This window comes from Hakea prostrata, chromosome 2, assembly GCF_041222555.1.
Source record: "Hakea prostrata isolate BN-2017 chromosome 2, UWA_Hpros_2, whole genome shotgun sequence".
Taxonomy (NCBI): Eukaryota; Viridiplantae; Streptophyta; class Magnoliopsida; order Proteales; family Proteaceae; genus Hakea; species Hakea prostrata.
In genome coordinates, this window is record NC_142601.1 from 58,387,130 (window position 1) to 58,403,924 (window position 16,795).

The following is a 16,795-nucleotide window of genomic DNA, read 5'->3' on the forward strand; positions in this document are numbered from 1 at the left end:
TGCAGCCCTACCATAATTGATATGTCGACAATATTGTGTCTCCTCATAGCTCTCAATCATCTTTTGGATCCGAGCAATCACCTACCACTATCATGGGTCATTCAGCTTTAATATCCTTGCTGAAAGGGTAATAACATGTAAAGGGTCCCTAGCCATGCATTTAGACAATCATACATACATGTGCATTTACGTCTACATGATATGCAAGAGGTACCAAGGGCGATGGCCTGAACCACAAGCCTTGATATATTTATAAATATGGATGCAATAATTCAACTCCCAATCCAACATGCTTTCAATCATATAATAAGGAGAGAATTAAATAAACAACATGATAACAACATGATAATCATATTCCCATCATGCACCCAGTGCATGCATGTTGTAAAGAACACATACAATACCGCAATACATCATAGGCATGCATTTGAAGGCATATTAAAAGCATGAGTAGTAAACCTAAAATATGTATACTGTTCCCTCACCTGAATGATGTTCCAAAACCTTCAAAGTGAATCCAAACTTCACAATTAAATAGACCACTAACTCACTTGAACTCCTAGAATCATTTTGGTATAGTTAGAATTAGGTTTGGAATTCATTCTGGCCAAAACAGAAGCAAAACCGAAAACAACAGGCAGTTGGTTGGGACCTGTTGGCCTAGTCAACTGCCCAGGTTTGCGAACAGACCCCAAAAATCCAAAATTCATGCCTTTGATCCATGAACCTGAGTGGGTTTTAGGCTATTCTTAGGCCTGGATTTCGACTCTAATGCACGTCTAGACACCTACAAACAACAAACAACAACACAACCTTGATCTGAAGATTTAATCAATCTAGAGGAAGATGATTCTATTATGGAAAGTTCTGCAGTTGGGAAAGATGTAGAACTCATCCCTCATGGTAGATTTGATTAGAGTTAATGGAAGACAAAGGTTATCTGATCATATCTGACTCCCCATAATAGATTCATCAAATCGATCCCTTCAAAGTTAGGAAATAATAGAGTGGAATCGAAGAGATCAATATCCTTAACTTCAAGATTGAAGATCACGTGAAGATCCAAAATTTCACCACAGACACTTCTTTCTTCCTCTCTGAAACGCTGCCTCTGACTCACTCCAGAACCCTTGGCCATCTAACTATAGAATAATCCCGAAATCAGGGTTTAAAGCTATTAGATATAGGTTAAAGCTCATAAAAACCCTGAATTTCTTGTATTGTCTTGACCAATTGGGTACCTTGGGCGACCAATCGCTCCCAACCGATCGCCCGTCACCAAATTGCAACTGAGAGGCCAGTTGGTCCAGGGTGGTTCCAAACATTAATGCAAGCTATTGGAGAGGTCTAGGGCTCATACCTGGACTTGAGTATCATCCAACTTCATCTCTCGGAAGCTGGTAATCCACCTTCCCAATCCGTCCAAGTTCGAGTCCAATCTTCTATCAAATTCCAACACAATGGTAGAACCTTGATATCCACCATCCAAATCCATGGATCTAGATGCTGATCCAATGGTCTCTAACTAGATGGTCCACAACTTCCCTCTTGGTTCTATGGGTCCCCTGAGCCTGCAAATAGGATTTCGATTTAGGATTCTAGGGGATATCACATTAGTAATAAGGAAATCAAGCTCCTGGAGAGACATCAGACACACTCAGTTGTTGTGTGAGCTGTATCTCCACACTCAGTTTCAGCACTAGAGCTTGCTATTTTTGTGTATTTCTCACTCCTCCAAGTGATTAGCTTTCTGTCAACATATGCCTTATAGCCTTTAATAGATCTCCCATCAGAATATCCGACTGGATTTTTATTCTTATTTGGTTATATAAGACCCTTTCCTTTGGCACCCTTAAGATATCTGAAAAATAGACAACCTGCCTTGTGGTGAGCTTGCTTAGGCATCTTTACAAAGTGACTAGTGACTCCTACTGAAATGTCAGGCTTTACAGTAGATTAATTAGTTTATTAACTAACTGCATGTACTGAAGTCTGTCTATAAGATCTTCTCCATCATTAGCCCCCAACTTTTGATGTGGTTCTTTATGGATATCAACAGATTTGAATGCCAACATACTAGTATTAGTTAGAAATTCAGTACATTTTCCTGTAAAAGAGACTAATGGCTTTACTTCTCCTAACAGCCTCAATCTCCAGAAACTATCTCAGAATACCCAAATCTTTGGTCCAAAGATGCTACTGTAAATAGGGTTCAAACATATCAATGCTAAATCGATTTGAATGCCAACATACTAGTTTGGGTTAGAAATTCAGTACATTTTCCTGTAAAAGAGACTAATGGCTTTACTTCTCCTAAGTCCTAACAGCCTCAATCCCCAGAAACTATCTCAGAATACCCAAATCTTTGGTCCAAAGATGCTACTGTAAATAAGGTTCAAACATATCAATGCTAGATTAATCATTGCCAGAAATAATATCATCAACATAGATCACCGGAATGATCAGCCTAGAATCCAACTGATCATAATACCAGTGGTAAATTCCACATCAAGTAATATCTGATAAGACTATTTCAAACCATAAATTGCTTTTTGAAGCTCGCATGCTTTCCTTCCCCTGAGCAACAAATCCAGCATGTTGCTTTATATACGTCTCAAGTAAATCCCCATATGAAAGGCACTTTTATGACAATTTGATACAATAGCCTGTAAAGTGGTCACAACAAAACATTAAAACTGGTAAAATCCACTACAAGTAACATTAATTCTGAGTTTATAAAGCCAGGCAATAGAAGACTATTTCAGACCAGAATTTGCTTTGTGAAACGATTTACTTGGTGCAATTTTATCAAGTGATGAATTCAATCTATATGCATGTCGCTTTATATACATTCCAAGTAAATCCCCATCTAAAATGCACTTTTATGACAATTTGATACGACTGCCAATCAAGTGGTCACAATAAAACTGGTAAAATCTACTACAAGTAACATTAATGCTGAATTTATCAGGACAGGCTCTAGGAAAGTATTCCAGACCATAAGTTTCTTTATGAAGTTTGCACACATAGCAATTTTCTCCTGGCAACATACCCAGGATTTGCTTTATATACATTTCAACTTAGTCCCAATATAAAAACACATTTTTTATGTCAAGCTGATATGTTAGCCACTCAAATGTGATAGCTAGTGAGATGAGTAAACATACTAACTTTAACCTGGCAACCAGTTGAAAGGTACCTGAATCATCTATACCAACTACGAAGTCTGTTTAGTCTTTTGCCATCATCCTAACCTTAAGCCACTTGACAGACTCATCAGGGCTGCACTTGATAGTATTACCGGAGGTGGATTAACCATGGTCCATGTTTGATGAGAAAATAAAATATCCATTTTCACATTCGTACTTGACTTCCACCCATGATGAGACAGTGCTTCTTGATCTTGGGGGACATACTGTGAAGACAGTGATAAGGAAAAGCTATAAGGTAAAAAGGGGAAGATGTAAGACAAACTTAAAATGATCAGCAGGGAAAGCTACCATAGACCATTGAGTACTTAAATGGGTAACTTTACATAAAGAAATAAGCAAATAACCAGATGAGGACAATGATGCAGTACTTAAATGGGTAACTTTATATAAAGAAATAAGCAAATCACCAGATGAGGACAATGATGCAGGTGCAAGATTCTACATAGGGTAGTTGAGGCCTCAACGGGTGTCTTGGGATTAAAATGGCACTATAAATTTGTTGTGGCGCTGGCTGAGAATTAGTTGGGGAATATGCTAAAAGGGTGAAAGTAGGAATAGGAGAACTTAAATTCCAACACTAATTTCAGTAGAAAGATTTCGAGTATTTTCGTTGAATTAACATCAGCACTAACAAATTTTTGTCAGTTAGTAAGATTATAAAAGCGGTGTGACCTTTTTGAGTATGTTTATGATCTTGATGTTTCTTTACTTTAGACTCCTGTCAGTCTTCACCCTAATCACACCCTTCTGGGGCTTTGGCAAAGTGGATCTTGGTAATGATATCTTGTACATTTGGATAAAAAAGGGGACTCAAATAAGACAAAACACTAAAAAACTCAGGTATGCAAAACCGTGGCTGCTGATGCTGCAGCTCGAAATTGTGGCTACTGCATCAGCTATCTAACTGGTCTCTTCTTCTTCTTATTCTTCATTGGGTATACTTTCACATCTGCATTGCTCGCCCTCATTCAGAAGAAGCAAACCATGTCCAATACCATAATGACCAGTAACAATAGCAAAGCTATCTGTGGAACAAAAGAGGATATACCTTTGCCGGGGGAAGCAGAGATCCATTAGATGCAATTGTAAGCCTGATTCATAGAAGGAACCTTTTACCTGCAATAACCTGATTTTTGACATGCTGCCAGTCAGAATCCAATCCTGCTTGGCAGCAAAGAACTCAACATGTTGAGATTTTAATATGCCAAGATCGATGGATAGTGGTTGGTAGGCACTCAGTTTTTCCCACATGCCCTTTAGTGCACCTTAATGCTTACCAACATATTATCCATTTTGCTTGAAGGAGAAAAACTTTTCATCGAGTTCATACCCTCTTCCCTCTGATTATATTAGATACTCTTAGCAATGATGTGAAACATAACATTGGATTCTCAAAACCTTTAGCAGTAGTGTAGAATATACAGTGGCAGCAATAGATGGTTTCAAACATTCCGTAACCATGTGGTGGGTGTCGAATCCACCAAAAATAATTCTTCTTTGAACTTGAATCTGAGATAGCAATGAGTAGGGTTGAATCCAAAGAAATTGGGGAAGACTTATTGCTTAGTAATAATTGGGGGGGGTGGTGGTGGTGGTTTGAATCGAGATACTAGGGAATGAATCAAAGAGTAGATGTAATAACTAACTAGAAAATTTGGGAGAAAACCAATATAGTAAAACTTTTTTGATTATCAAAATATAATTTCAGTATTAATTCCTTCAATTGATTGTTGACTCAAAAGATGAATACTTTAATTTCGGGTAGATTGGTTATAGTCATTGATGATCACTCAATAACCTTCGGATCTGACCTATGAGTTATTTCCTTGACATAATGTACTTCTAATAATTGCCCCATAGATCCTACATCTATCTATGTGAAGAAGAAATCATGTAAGGAAGGGGATTCTTATTTGTTCAAATGGAACTTCGAACTTGGAATGAGCATGAAGAAATTAATGATGCTTCTTTATCTTTTGAGTTGTTTTGCCGGATCAGTTGCTCAAGATCTTTGGTCTCTACCCAGACTTGATGAAAAAAATTGGATCACTTATTGTGGATTCGTTGAGAATGATTCTGATCTAGTTCATGGCCTATTAGAAATAGAAGGCATTCTGGTGGGATCTTCACGGATAGAAAAAGATTGCAGTCAATAAAACCTTCGGACCAGACCTATGAGTTATGCTTATCAATTGCATGAAGAATTAAAGACCCAATCACTAGCCAGTCAACCTAGAAACGCCTTGTTTGTTTAAACTGGAATATGCATTCGGAAAGAAATGAGTGGGAATGGCAGATCCAGATCCAAGCCTCATTTATAATTAAGTGAAAAGTAGACTATTACAAGGAAGAAGTTTACAGAAGCAAACCAATTTAACCCTATACAAACCAAGACTCCTAATGAACCAACACTCCCCCTCAGGAGGCAAGAAAGCAGCCCAACGCCTACAATAGGAAGGAAATCCTCTTTCAAACCCTAGTGAAAACATCGCACTTGGCTCGATCTTACAAAGGCAGCGATAAGCCCTGTTCCAACTTCCTGATAAAAACGCAATCAAGTGCTAGTTCGATCATATGGGATTATTAGCAAACTAATAGCAGACTTGTTGTCCAGATAACATCATGGGTTGGAACTGGACTAAATCTGCGAAGCCCAACCATAGTTGCTCACAAACCACGAACCATAGCCATATTCAGCTGGACTGATAAAGCTACCACACGTCTTACTCCCAAGTAACTAGATTACCTCCAACAAAGGACGGAACCGAAATTGACTTCGCGGAGATCAGGCGCACGGGAGCACTTAGATTATCGGTGGGGATGAAGTATTCCTTTTCCAGGAGTTCCCTTCAAATACGAGTATCGTAACGACCCATATGAGCTAAATATGGATCATGCATGAATTGGCTCACTATCCCGCAGATAAGCGATGTTTGGCCCGGTGTGGGACAAGTAAATAAGCTCCTACCAGCCTTTGGTATCTTCCTTTGTCCACGGTTCTCCTTCTTTTCTTTAAGTTTAGCTCCCTTCAATAGGGGTATCAACTGGTTTACACCCCAACATTCCCACCGATAATAGATCTAGGACATACTTTCTTTGGGATAGGAATATACCTTTATTTGATCGAGCCACCTCAATCCCTAAGAAATACGAACTCCCTAGATCTTTAATTTCAAACTCTCGCCAGAAAGTCTTTCAACTTTGAATTTCTTCACCATCATTCCCCGTGATGACAATATCGTCTACATAAACAATGAGAAGTGTGATGTTAGTACCGACTTCGACAAATAGTGTATGATCGCATTGCTTTGCTTGTACCCAATAGAAGCCATTGCCTTGAAAGGCGCCAAACCAGATCTAGGAGACGTTTAACCCATATATTGACCTCTTCAACGACGGACTTTCCCGAGACGCATCGGAAAACCATGTGGGATTTCCATATAGACCTCTCGCTAACTCCCAGAAGAAGGCATCTTTACGTCTAGTTGGTGCAAGTTCCGGTGTTTGTTCACAGCACAGAACCGACAGATTTAATTTCGCAACAGGGCAAAGGTCTCCCGATAATCAATCCTATAGGTTTGGGTAAACCCCTTCGCAACTAGTCTAGCTTTCAACTTGTTGATCGATCCATCCATATTTGTTTAACCACAAATACCCATTTGCAGCCCTGGTTTTTCCTGGAGGAAGTGTAATCGGCTCCCAAGTGTCATTTTTCTTCATTGCGCATTTCCTCTACCATAGCTTCCTTCCATTTCTTATTAGCATAGGCTTCCGCAACTTTTAGGAAAGATACAGATGTGAGAGAGGATATAAAAGCATGGTAGGAGTCGGACAAAGAGTTATAAGAAAAATATTTAGCTATGGGATGTTAAGTACAAGATCGACCCCTTTTCTAACAAGAATAGGAAGATTGGAAGAAGATACCTCAATAGAATCTAATCTGGAGCAGGGAGACGAAGTGGTAACGATCACCTTCTCCACCGCTTAGTGGTTGTATTTCTTCCTTTGATAAGTCTTCACCTCCTTATTCTGGTCAATCTGGTTTTGAAAGACCCCAACAGTGTGTCTCACAGAGTGGTCTCCCCCGGCAGGTTCTTCACATGGTTCGGAAAACGAAGGGGGTGGATTAAAGTCCTCGGTTATCTGCCAAGTCTCCCCGGTCGGAAACTCTTCAGGACTCTAAAGTAGTGTTGGTCTATAATAGGAAGATCTAGATTCGGAAAGAACACCTCTCCTCTAGGACTCTCCCCTGGAGAGGTGTATAGTAAGGGCAAAACTCAGAAAAAACATCCATGGATACAATGGCCGGAGGGAGGATGATAACATGTACCCTTCGAGTAGTAGAATACCCCAAAAATATGCAACGAGGCCGCGGGGAGCCAGCACCGGGGGGGACCGGCAAGCACACGCATCCAAAAACTCGGGGGGAACAACAAAAGAAGAGGCTCCCGAAGAATCTCATTAGGACAAAAACCAAGATCCCGGGCATCCTATAGAAGGTAAGAACAGGAGATAGCACACCCAAGATCGGGACATCAAGCAATCATAATGGAACAAGCATCTCAAGAGATGCCGATCCCCGGCCACCCCAGGGCAGGCGACAATGCAATGGCGATGTATATGCGAGTCGAGAGATATCGAAACACCATCAATATACTCGGGCCATGCACTGCGAAGGATCACAGGGCAGAACCGAGTTAATCAAATGAAAACACGAAAACATCGGAAAACCTCAGAAAAGATAAATCCAGAGAACGAGAGGACAATCAATAAAAGAACAAAGACAGGCGAAAAGATACACGCGGGGGGACCCACAATCGGATGAATAGCATAAAAGGAATAGGTCCAATGAAGAGAAGGTAAATAAGAGAATGAGCGCAGCAAAAATGCAAGCCGCAAAAAATATCCTCAATAAGAAGAAACCAAAAGGAAAACAAGAGCAGAGGGGGGACCAGCCACGGTGCCACGATGAAGGTCGAACCGAATGGACCGGATTAGAAGAGAGTCAAAGCGGACGCAGACTCCAACGGCTCAAGCAAAAAAGCAGCAGACCACGCCAACTCCTCCCGGACCGACCCGGAGGACACAAGATGGGAAAAAGTCAACAACAAGCAGGAAGACCGAAGAGAGCAAGTACAGAGAAAGAGGGAACATGAAAACAGACAAAGAAAGGATGGAGAAGCGAAGGCCCCAGCAATAGAAGAAAGAGCACGAGAAATCCCGAAGTTGGAGAATATTGTAAACGCAAGACCGGGCCCGACAAGACCAAGGAGAGAAACCGAAGAAGCGAAAGCGAAAAGACCGAAACAAGGAGGAGGGAGGGAGAGAGGAAGCAGGGGAGGGAGAAAGGTCAGGACAAAAACGCACGACAACCAAGAACCGAAAGAGAAAGAAAGCCAAACCACCCAAAGATAGAACAAAAAATACAAAAGAAACACCGAGAGACGAAGAGGAAGGAAAATCAAAACAAGCCCGAAAGGAAAACAAACCAACCCCAAACAAGAGAGGGCATGGGGGCGACGAAACAGAAACCAAAAACAGCAGAGCACCAGAGCCAGGGAAGGCAAGCCCCAGAGAAGCAGCAAAGCAGGAGCAGCGGCACGCAATGGGTTGAAAAGGGGAAAAATCGCCAAACGAGGGCAGAAATGGAAGAAGATCCGATGGGCGAATAGGTGTAGAAGAACAAGAAAAAACCGAAGGGTTTGGGAAAAAATATAATAGCAGGGGTTTATGGGTTTGAAGAAAGAAAAAAAGAAGAAGACCTAATCAACAGGCCGATGCCAGTGAAAGAAACGATGTGGGAATGGCTATTGATCCATGATCTCAAGCTCTATTTATAATTAAGTGAAAAGTAGACTATTACAAGGAATAGAAGTTTACATGAATGCAAACTCTAATTTAACTCCTATACAAACTCTTATTAGACTCCTAATAGAATCCAACACATTCTCATAGCAAACATTCTAGGATGTTGATTACCTTTCGACAATGCTATTTGTCACTTAGATTAGACCAATGAATGAATAATTATTCTAATTGACTAACTATTCAAATCAATCATAAAACAATAGAACCTTTTGTCTAACAATTAACCCAATAATATGATGAAGCATAGAAAAGGTATAAATACCCAAGAATTAAAGAAATAAACTAATTACCGGAGTCTCACAATTGCTAGAAATCAAACCTCAATTAATCTTGATTAAAAGACAGTTTAGCTAAACATGGAAAAGAAGAACAAGAAAATGAAAAATCAAGAAAAAATTGTTTGCCTTCCCTTCCTCCTTTAGAGCCGTGCCCTCCTCTTGTTGTGATGTTTGATGTCCATTCTCCAAAACTGCCTTCCTTCTTATAGAGGTTTATTGCTGATATTGCCTCCTTTCCAATTTAGTTGTTCCCATTCTTCCTCCCTGCCAATGCAATTGTTCCCAATTCAGTTTTTTCCTTTCTCATCATTGCCTATTCAGTTGTTTCCATTCTCTTCGTTGCTAGTGCAGTTGTTTCCATTCTCCCTCCTTGCCTATTCTGTTTTTTCCACTCTAGTTGCTTTTCAGTTCAGCTTTTTCTTAAGATATTCGATCCCAAGAGGGAAAGAAATCCTAGGTTATTGAATGGAGACTTTAAGAAAATCCTCCAAATTTGGGACTCGATCAAATCCTACAGCTTTTGGTCTAGTTCTTTGATCTGGTTCAGCCCTCCTTTGATCTAAAAGTTTGGCGTTGTGGCTCTAGACTACTCTTTTCTTTACCTTACATCCAAACACTCCAATTTGTTCATAAAGCACAGAAACAATAAAAATCCATATAAACAAGCAACTAATCACATTAAAATACAAAGGAATTGACATATGCTAATACAATTAAATGACCCATCACCATGCAATTAAAATATCATTCTCATGAAGCTATTTATGTCCTCAATCATCTGCAGATAATGGGGACTAAGTAACTTGGCGTATCCAGCACAAGAGGTTCCTGCCACTGTGGTGCCTGGGAGGGTCATAATGTGTACACCCTTACCACAATTTTAGCAAAGATGCTGTGTCCAGACTTGAACCATTACCACTTGATCAAAGATGGTACCTTACCATTGTACTATGGCCTGCCCTCAAATGGTGGCAACAAATTAGGTTTATCCAATTTTCCCTTTGTATTGATGTAAACTGTATGTCTTATGCCCAGAATAGGTTATTAAAAGCAGCACTCAAGTTGTTTGATGTGATTTTTACATTACATTGTCCAGGAGAAGCTTTGGATCTGCAACTTTGAAAGTGTGGAAGTATAAAAAGAATCCAGATACAATATAAAGTGGAAAAGTAGCAGCTGATAACAATGAACTAGGTCAAAATTTCAGAGTAGAGAAATTCCCCAAAGATGAGAATTGCAGGACCTTCAGATGACCAGGATAGAAGAAAATAAATAACTCAAAATCCAGCAATCAGATTCTTCTCAAATTCTGGTAAAACTTGTCTTTCCTACAACGGACAATATCTTGGAGCTCCAATAGAAATTCAACGGATGGATAAGCCATAATGTAGTTGGGTTCTTGGAGGAAAAGATGGTTCCTTTAAAAGAGGAACTTCTAGGAACTACCATCCAGATACCTGAATTAGATCAAAATTTGAAAACTACCATTCTCTGTGGAGAAGAAAACTCCCAAATATCAGCAGCTTCCAATGGCCAGCATGCCAGATCTTATGTTTCCTATTTACAGCAGGAAAGCATCAAATAAGAGGTACCATTAAAAGCACTAGAAAAGAAAGAAGAAAAAAAATCAGAATCGACTTAAAATAGTTCCTTATGATTTAGCCAGGAAAAAAAATAGCAATCAAACCACAGAACAATCAGGAGACCAGTAACACATGTTACCATAAGAGATGCAACATTCAGAATAACAGTCTCAGGTTGTGCTTATCTTCTTGCGCTGGAAGAAAATTCAATTTGCAGGAGCAATAGAATTTCTTATCTAATAGAACTTCATGCCAACAATATTCAGATAAAAGAAAAAGAAACCCAATTTTTTGTAAAAAAAAAAAAACCCTAGTTTTGTATGACAGATTGCAGCATTGGTTACTGCAGACCATAAACCAGAACTCTTTTGGGGAACTTCAACCCACATTTACTTTCTATGTCCATTTGATGCCATATGATGAACCAAATACAGGTGAAAACAATACCTGCATGGGAGAAAGCAAAAAGAAAACCAACTAATGGTGGAGAATGGAATTCTTCCAAACTGTTACCCAGTGCCATATGTTTAACGAAGGTCCTTGGTGGTGAAACGACAATGACCTATTGGGACTCTGTGTTGTAACACATAAACCCTTACTAAGGAAGGAACTATGAAGTAGACTATGTGTTGTAACACATAACCGTTACTGAGGAAGAAACTGGGAAGTAGACTATGAGAGAGGCATATTGTTAGAAAAGATATACCATACTATGATAAGGGGAGTGTCACTATTGTGGTTTAGTATACTTGTTTGGTAGTTTTCTGAGTTAGATTAGGGTATGCAGTTATCTTTATTTTCTTATTTCTTTAGTCTTGGGTTCCAATATTATTTTGTTTCAAAATTCCTACTTGTAACTAATACATACGGATTCTGTTTTCAGCCTTTGCTCCTAATAAATACAGGTGCTCTTTATTTTGGGTGAGGATTGACTAGATAGGATACTATTTAGTATCTTGGATGTCTTGGTAACATTAGTATCCCGAATTTACCGTAATTGTATGCTTCCCTCTGAAACCTGCTTCAATTCCACCACCAACTTAGTGAAATCACTATCCAATTTGACTTTTTGGCTGACCAAGTTGTGCTTTGTAACTGAGTTCCCAAACCATGGGGAATCTGCAGGAGTATCAAGCCTGCTGGTATCCTTATGAGTCTCACTTTTCCCTTTCTCAATCTTCTCTTCTTGTCTTGTATATTTGCTAATGTTTAAAGCAAGGTACTGTCAGAAATATAATAGCCTATGGGGAAAGAATAAGACATAAACATGATAACCACTTTAACAGGTTACTAGCTTTAAGCAGTCCAGACTACGGCAAGTCCACAGGATTTCTGGTTCTTTTCCTGTAATTATCAAGATGGAGAATAATTCAAGGGCCATTTATTAGTATTGTTGCTTATTATGCTTAGTTGAAAGGTGACGGCGATTTATTCAGGAAGGGGATCCTGATAGGTCTAGAACTTGCTTTTCATACCATCAAGCTTAATATTTTTCTTTTGAAGGATGTGAGCATATTAATCATGGATCCCCCACAAGGAATCTTTTGTTACCATTGAGCAAAGGACCATGTCCTGTGCACTCCTTCATGGCCAAATTTCTATACTATTTCCGTTCCGTCCAAATTTCTAAATTTTTAGGTCATTATAAGGACAATAATATCAGAAATAACTGCCACACAGATATTGTTTCTCCTGTATGACTTGTGTCACTTTGTGTCTTGAGATGGTTGAAGATGTGCACACCTATTTTGAGGTTATTCACAATTACATTTTAATGATTGAATGATAAAGATATTTTTGTCTTCAGGTAATCTCACTTTGTTGGAAAGCTGGGTCTTCCAAATCTGGACTCTTAGGCATGAAGGAGGTTAGACCTCATAGGACATTGGAATTCTACAGTACTCAGCATCTGATTATGAATTGATAAATTATTCACCATCTCTGATGTCAATTGACAGGTTGCAAAAGGTTACAAAGAAGGAGAGAGGGTAGGGTTTGCGCAACTTTCTCAGGGTATTGATCTTTATGTCTGTCCTCGTAGTGAAACCATAATCACAATACTTGCCAAATATGGTTTCTTTAAAGGCATGGCAGCAGTTGAAGAAGATCAAGACTCGTTGATTGGCTGTGTGGTGTGGCGGAGAAACCGCGCATTGTCAAATACCAATGTTGCGTTGAAGAAACCTGAAGGGAAGAATCTTCAGTCTGCAGAGAAAACTCTGACCTCCCCTTCTGATTCTGCCATCATACAAGCTATGGAAATTAATCCCTCAATTGCTGTGGCTCAGGGTTCCAGCTCACTTGATTCAGGAGTCGGGTGCACTCCTATTGAGAGTAGTGGAAGCATCGGTGCTGAGAACAAGATTGTCCACTCCAGCTCACTCCAACTGGGAGCAAGTAATTCTTTTATCAGTGCTAAACCAGAACCAACTTCTGTTTCAAACAGTTCTGTACCAACCCCTGCTCCAACTAATTGCCAAGTTATCCCAGTGAGACTTCAGTCAGCTCTCCCTCCTAACTCAAGCTCTTTGTGGGGTAATTCTTTCACCTATCTTAATGCGAATCAAGCTCCTCTGCCAAATAACTCTCCACCAAATTCTGGGCCAAGTAATCCCCAAGTCATGTCAAGGGGACCAGAATCAACTTCTGTTTCAAACAATTCTCTACCAACACATGGACCAGATAATTCCCCAGTTACCCCTATGGAACTTCAATCAGCTCTTCCTTCTAGCTCAAGCTCTCTGAGCGGTAATTCTTTTACCTATCTTAATGCAAAGCAAACTCCTGCTCCAAATAGCTCCCCACCAAATCGTGTTCCAAATAGTTCCCAAGCGATACCAATGGGACCTCAACCAGCTCTCATTGCTGATGTAAATTCTCTGCGGCAACTTATAGAACAGTCATTGCAAGCTGGGGTTCCTCTACAGGGCCTCCCTGGATCAGAAATGTCCGACAGAAGTTTTGATCAGATGAAACCTGCTATTTCCTTACCATCTCAAGTAGTAAAACGTAGAGCTTCTGCAACTGATTATGATGATCTACCTGAGTTTGACTTTAAGGAAGCATGTGGGGTTTCTGAGAGTACTCTAAACAAACCTCTGCTGCCCCCCAACAGTGCATATGTTTTAGACACCGGTCTATCTGGCAATAAACTTTCAGCTGCAGGAGCAAGGAAGGTAGATGGGTCCATGCAATCTAAGGTGACTGTGCAGCCACTGACAGCAGTCAGCCAACAAAAACCTCATATTCTGACTTTACCAGGGCTTGCTTTGGATGCCAATCATGGAATACATCCATTAAAGAAGCCTGGAGAACATGAAATGCAGTTTCAAACATTTTCCCTTTCAGATGGGAAACCTGGATTCAACAGCAGTGAGGTGTTACGTGGATCTGTTACTTCAAAACCATCTAATTGTGCTGCAATAACCCCAAAAAGGAATCTCTGGGATGATGATGATGATATGCCTGAATGGTGTCCGCCCGATCAGGAGCACCAGAATCAACCACTCCCAATTCCTAAGATTCCCTCTGTGATTCCCAATCAATCATTTGGGAAGGTACCTTCAGCTGGATCAAGACCTCCTTTCAGTTCTCCGTCTCAAGTTCCTATAGGTCCAGTATCATCAACTCAAGGATTACCTCATAGATATCAGCATTGTCCTATAACCATCACTGTGAAGCCACCAGAAACCAGACCTGTTGGTGGAAACATTCAAAGAGGAACAAGTTCTTTTCCTGGCTTCAACCCTAACTTCTCTTTGAGACCACAGCTCAATTTGTTAAATATCAGACCTCCTAGTAGACCTGCTGATGGGAGGGGAAGGAAGCCTGACATTCCAGATGGGGGAAGATGAGAGGAATCTTGATAGCTACTGTAAATCAAGATATAATGTTTGGTCTATAGATAATATGAAGCATGCCATTAGTAGTTTTGGATAATCAAGTCTGTACATAAGAAGCTAGATAAGGTTAGCGTTTCATGGCTTGCACTTCGTTTGTCTCAGTGTATCTAATATTTCTTTTTTTTTCTTCCTTTTTTGGTAGTATTTAATCTACATTCATGTTTTCCATCTCTAGATCCAGTTAAATTCTTCCTGTTTCCATATTTGAGCCACTTCCTTTTCAGAATGATCCTGATGGAATACTCTGCATCACAGCTGGTACCGAATTCTTTTCGTCCATGGAGCAAGTCAGGAGCTTCTATGTTTAGAAAATGCTTGTAGCTTGTAGGCCGTTTTACTTTGTATACTTGTTCAGGGGGCTAGTACAGCAGTGCTCATTTTGTTGCTGTCATCTTCAACTTTGTTTACTGAGTTGAGAATAGATTAGATCTTTGAAATTGGGAAAGAGCTTAGGTAGCCATAAGTTTCCGGTGGACGGAGATACTCAACATGTTAACCTGTTGCCTGTTGGTGAACATTGATAGACTTTTGCCATGGAAATTCATCTTGTAAATATCCTTCGGCATTTTGATCAGAAACTTGATTGTCTAACAAGGCAAGTAGTGATGTCTATTGGTAGAACCCAGCATAATTTCCCTGCGCTAGTCCCTGGGTCTCATGGGTCACGATGGGCAGGGACATGAGGCGGCATAATTTCTGTTCTTTGCTGTGGTTGCACGTTAACTGGGCTGGGACTCTCGTTTGAAGATTGAGCCCATCATAGTTGAGAGGCAAATTGAGAGAATTCATGTTAACTGGATGAACAAGAGATTGCATTGAGTTATGCAACTTCTGCACCAGTGCGATGCCAATAATAAGACATGGGAAAATCAATTGAAGAGCAAGAAACTTTCATCTACGTCAATCAATGTACACGAATGCATAGAAGAATTCCATTTGGATTGGATTGTAAATAGGTAATCGAAATCCATTTCATGTTTAGAGGTATTTGAATTCGTCCATTGATTCATGAATCCATAGATTCTTCCTATTTGAATTCTTTGGATTCATGAATGAGAGATTTATACCCGTTTGGTTGTGAAAATCTCTAGATTCATCTTTTTACACTAAAAACGTGAATCTGTAGATTTATGGGTATGGGGTGAAATCCAGAGATTTCATCCCTACTATAAAAATGCTAAACATTTGCGCAATCATAGATGAATCCACATCTTTCATTTAATATATTCGGTTAACCAAACAGCTAATTTTATAAATTATGACTCCACAGATTTGAAATCTCACTCATGTAACCAAACAGGCCCTAAATTATCTGACTAGGTTATTTTGTTGAATTTTTTTTTAAAAAATTCTTCTAGATTTTCAATTAAAGTAAATACAAAGAATGAAAATTTAAACCCGTAATCATACCTATTTAAAATAATCTGCATATAAAAAGAAGAACTATCTGATTGATTTCGTCTGAAAACTGATAGAATATTATTGAATCCATCTAAAAGCTAATAGAAAATTATTTGAATTTGTTTAAACATGATCAGACGCGAATATGATATTGCCCTATTCGATCATAATTCAACACATTTACCCGCCATGATTCACCTACCTCACCCCATCAATGGGGTTGAGATATTTTATTTTGGTAAGAACTTAATTCCCTACCCCAAAAATAAAGCAACCATTCCCCCAAAAAAAAAGAACTTAAAACCTATCAGAGATTTATCAAAATTTATCCACGTGTGCATCTCCTACAATGCAGATGATGTATCCAACGGCAACTACGTAGGGATAACTTATAAGGGAAAGCATTAATTTTTCCCAAAAATAAGAAAAGTTATTTCCTTAACCCTTTGGTTAGTTTTAAATGCCCGCAGGACCTGGAAAATTTATTGTCACTTAATTGCACTAACTCTTTCCATATTTTCAGAAAACCCCCTATACAGATACAGTGTAAC

The 16,795-nt window shown here is 39.5% G+C and overlaps 1 protein-coding gene across 2 annotated transcripts in view; it reads left to right on the forward strand.

Annotated features, from left to right (window-relative positions):
- The window catches only part of LOC149025235 (uncharacterized), a 49,232-nt gene extending 34,190 nt beyond the window's left edge, over nucleotides 1-15,042 (forward strand). For both annotated transcript variants that reach the window (XM_089145464.1, XM_089145465.1), the window contains 2 exons: nucleotides 12,749-12,808; nucleotides 12,900-15,042. In XM_089145464.1, the coding sequence (XP_089001590.1) occupies nucleotides 12,749-12,808; nucleotides 12,900-14,795 (1,956 nt within the window). In that variant the 3' untranslated portion in view covers nucleotides 14,796-15,042. The remainder of the gene's footprint in view (nucleotides 1-12,748; nucleotides 12,809-12,899) is intronic.
- The last annotated feature ends 1,753 nt before the right edge of the window (nucleotides 15,043-16,795 follow it).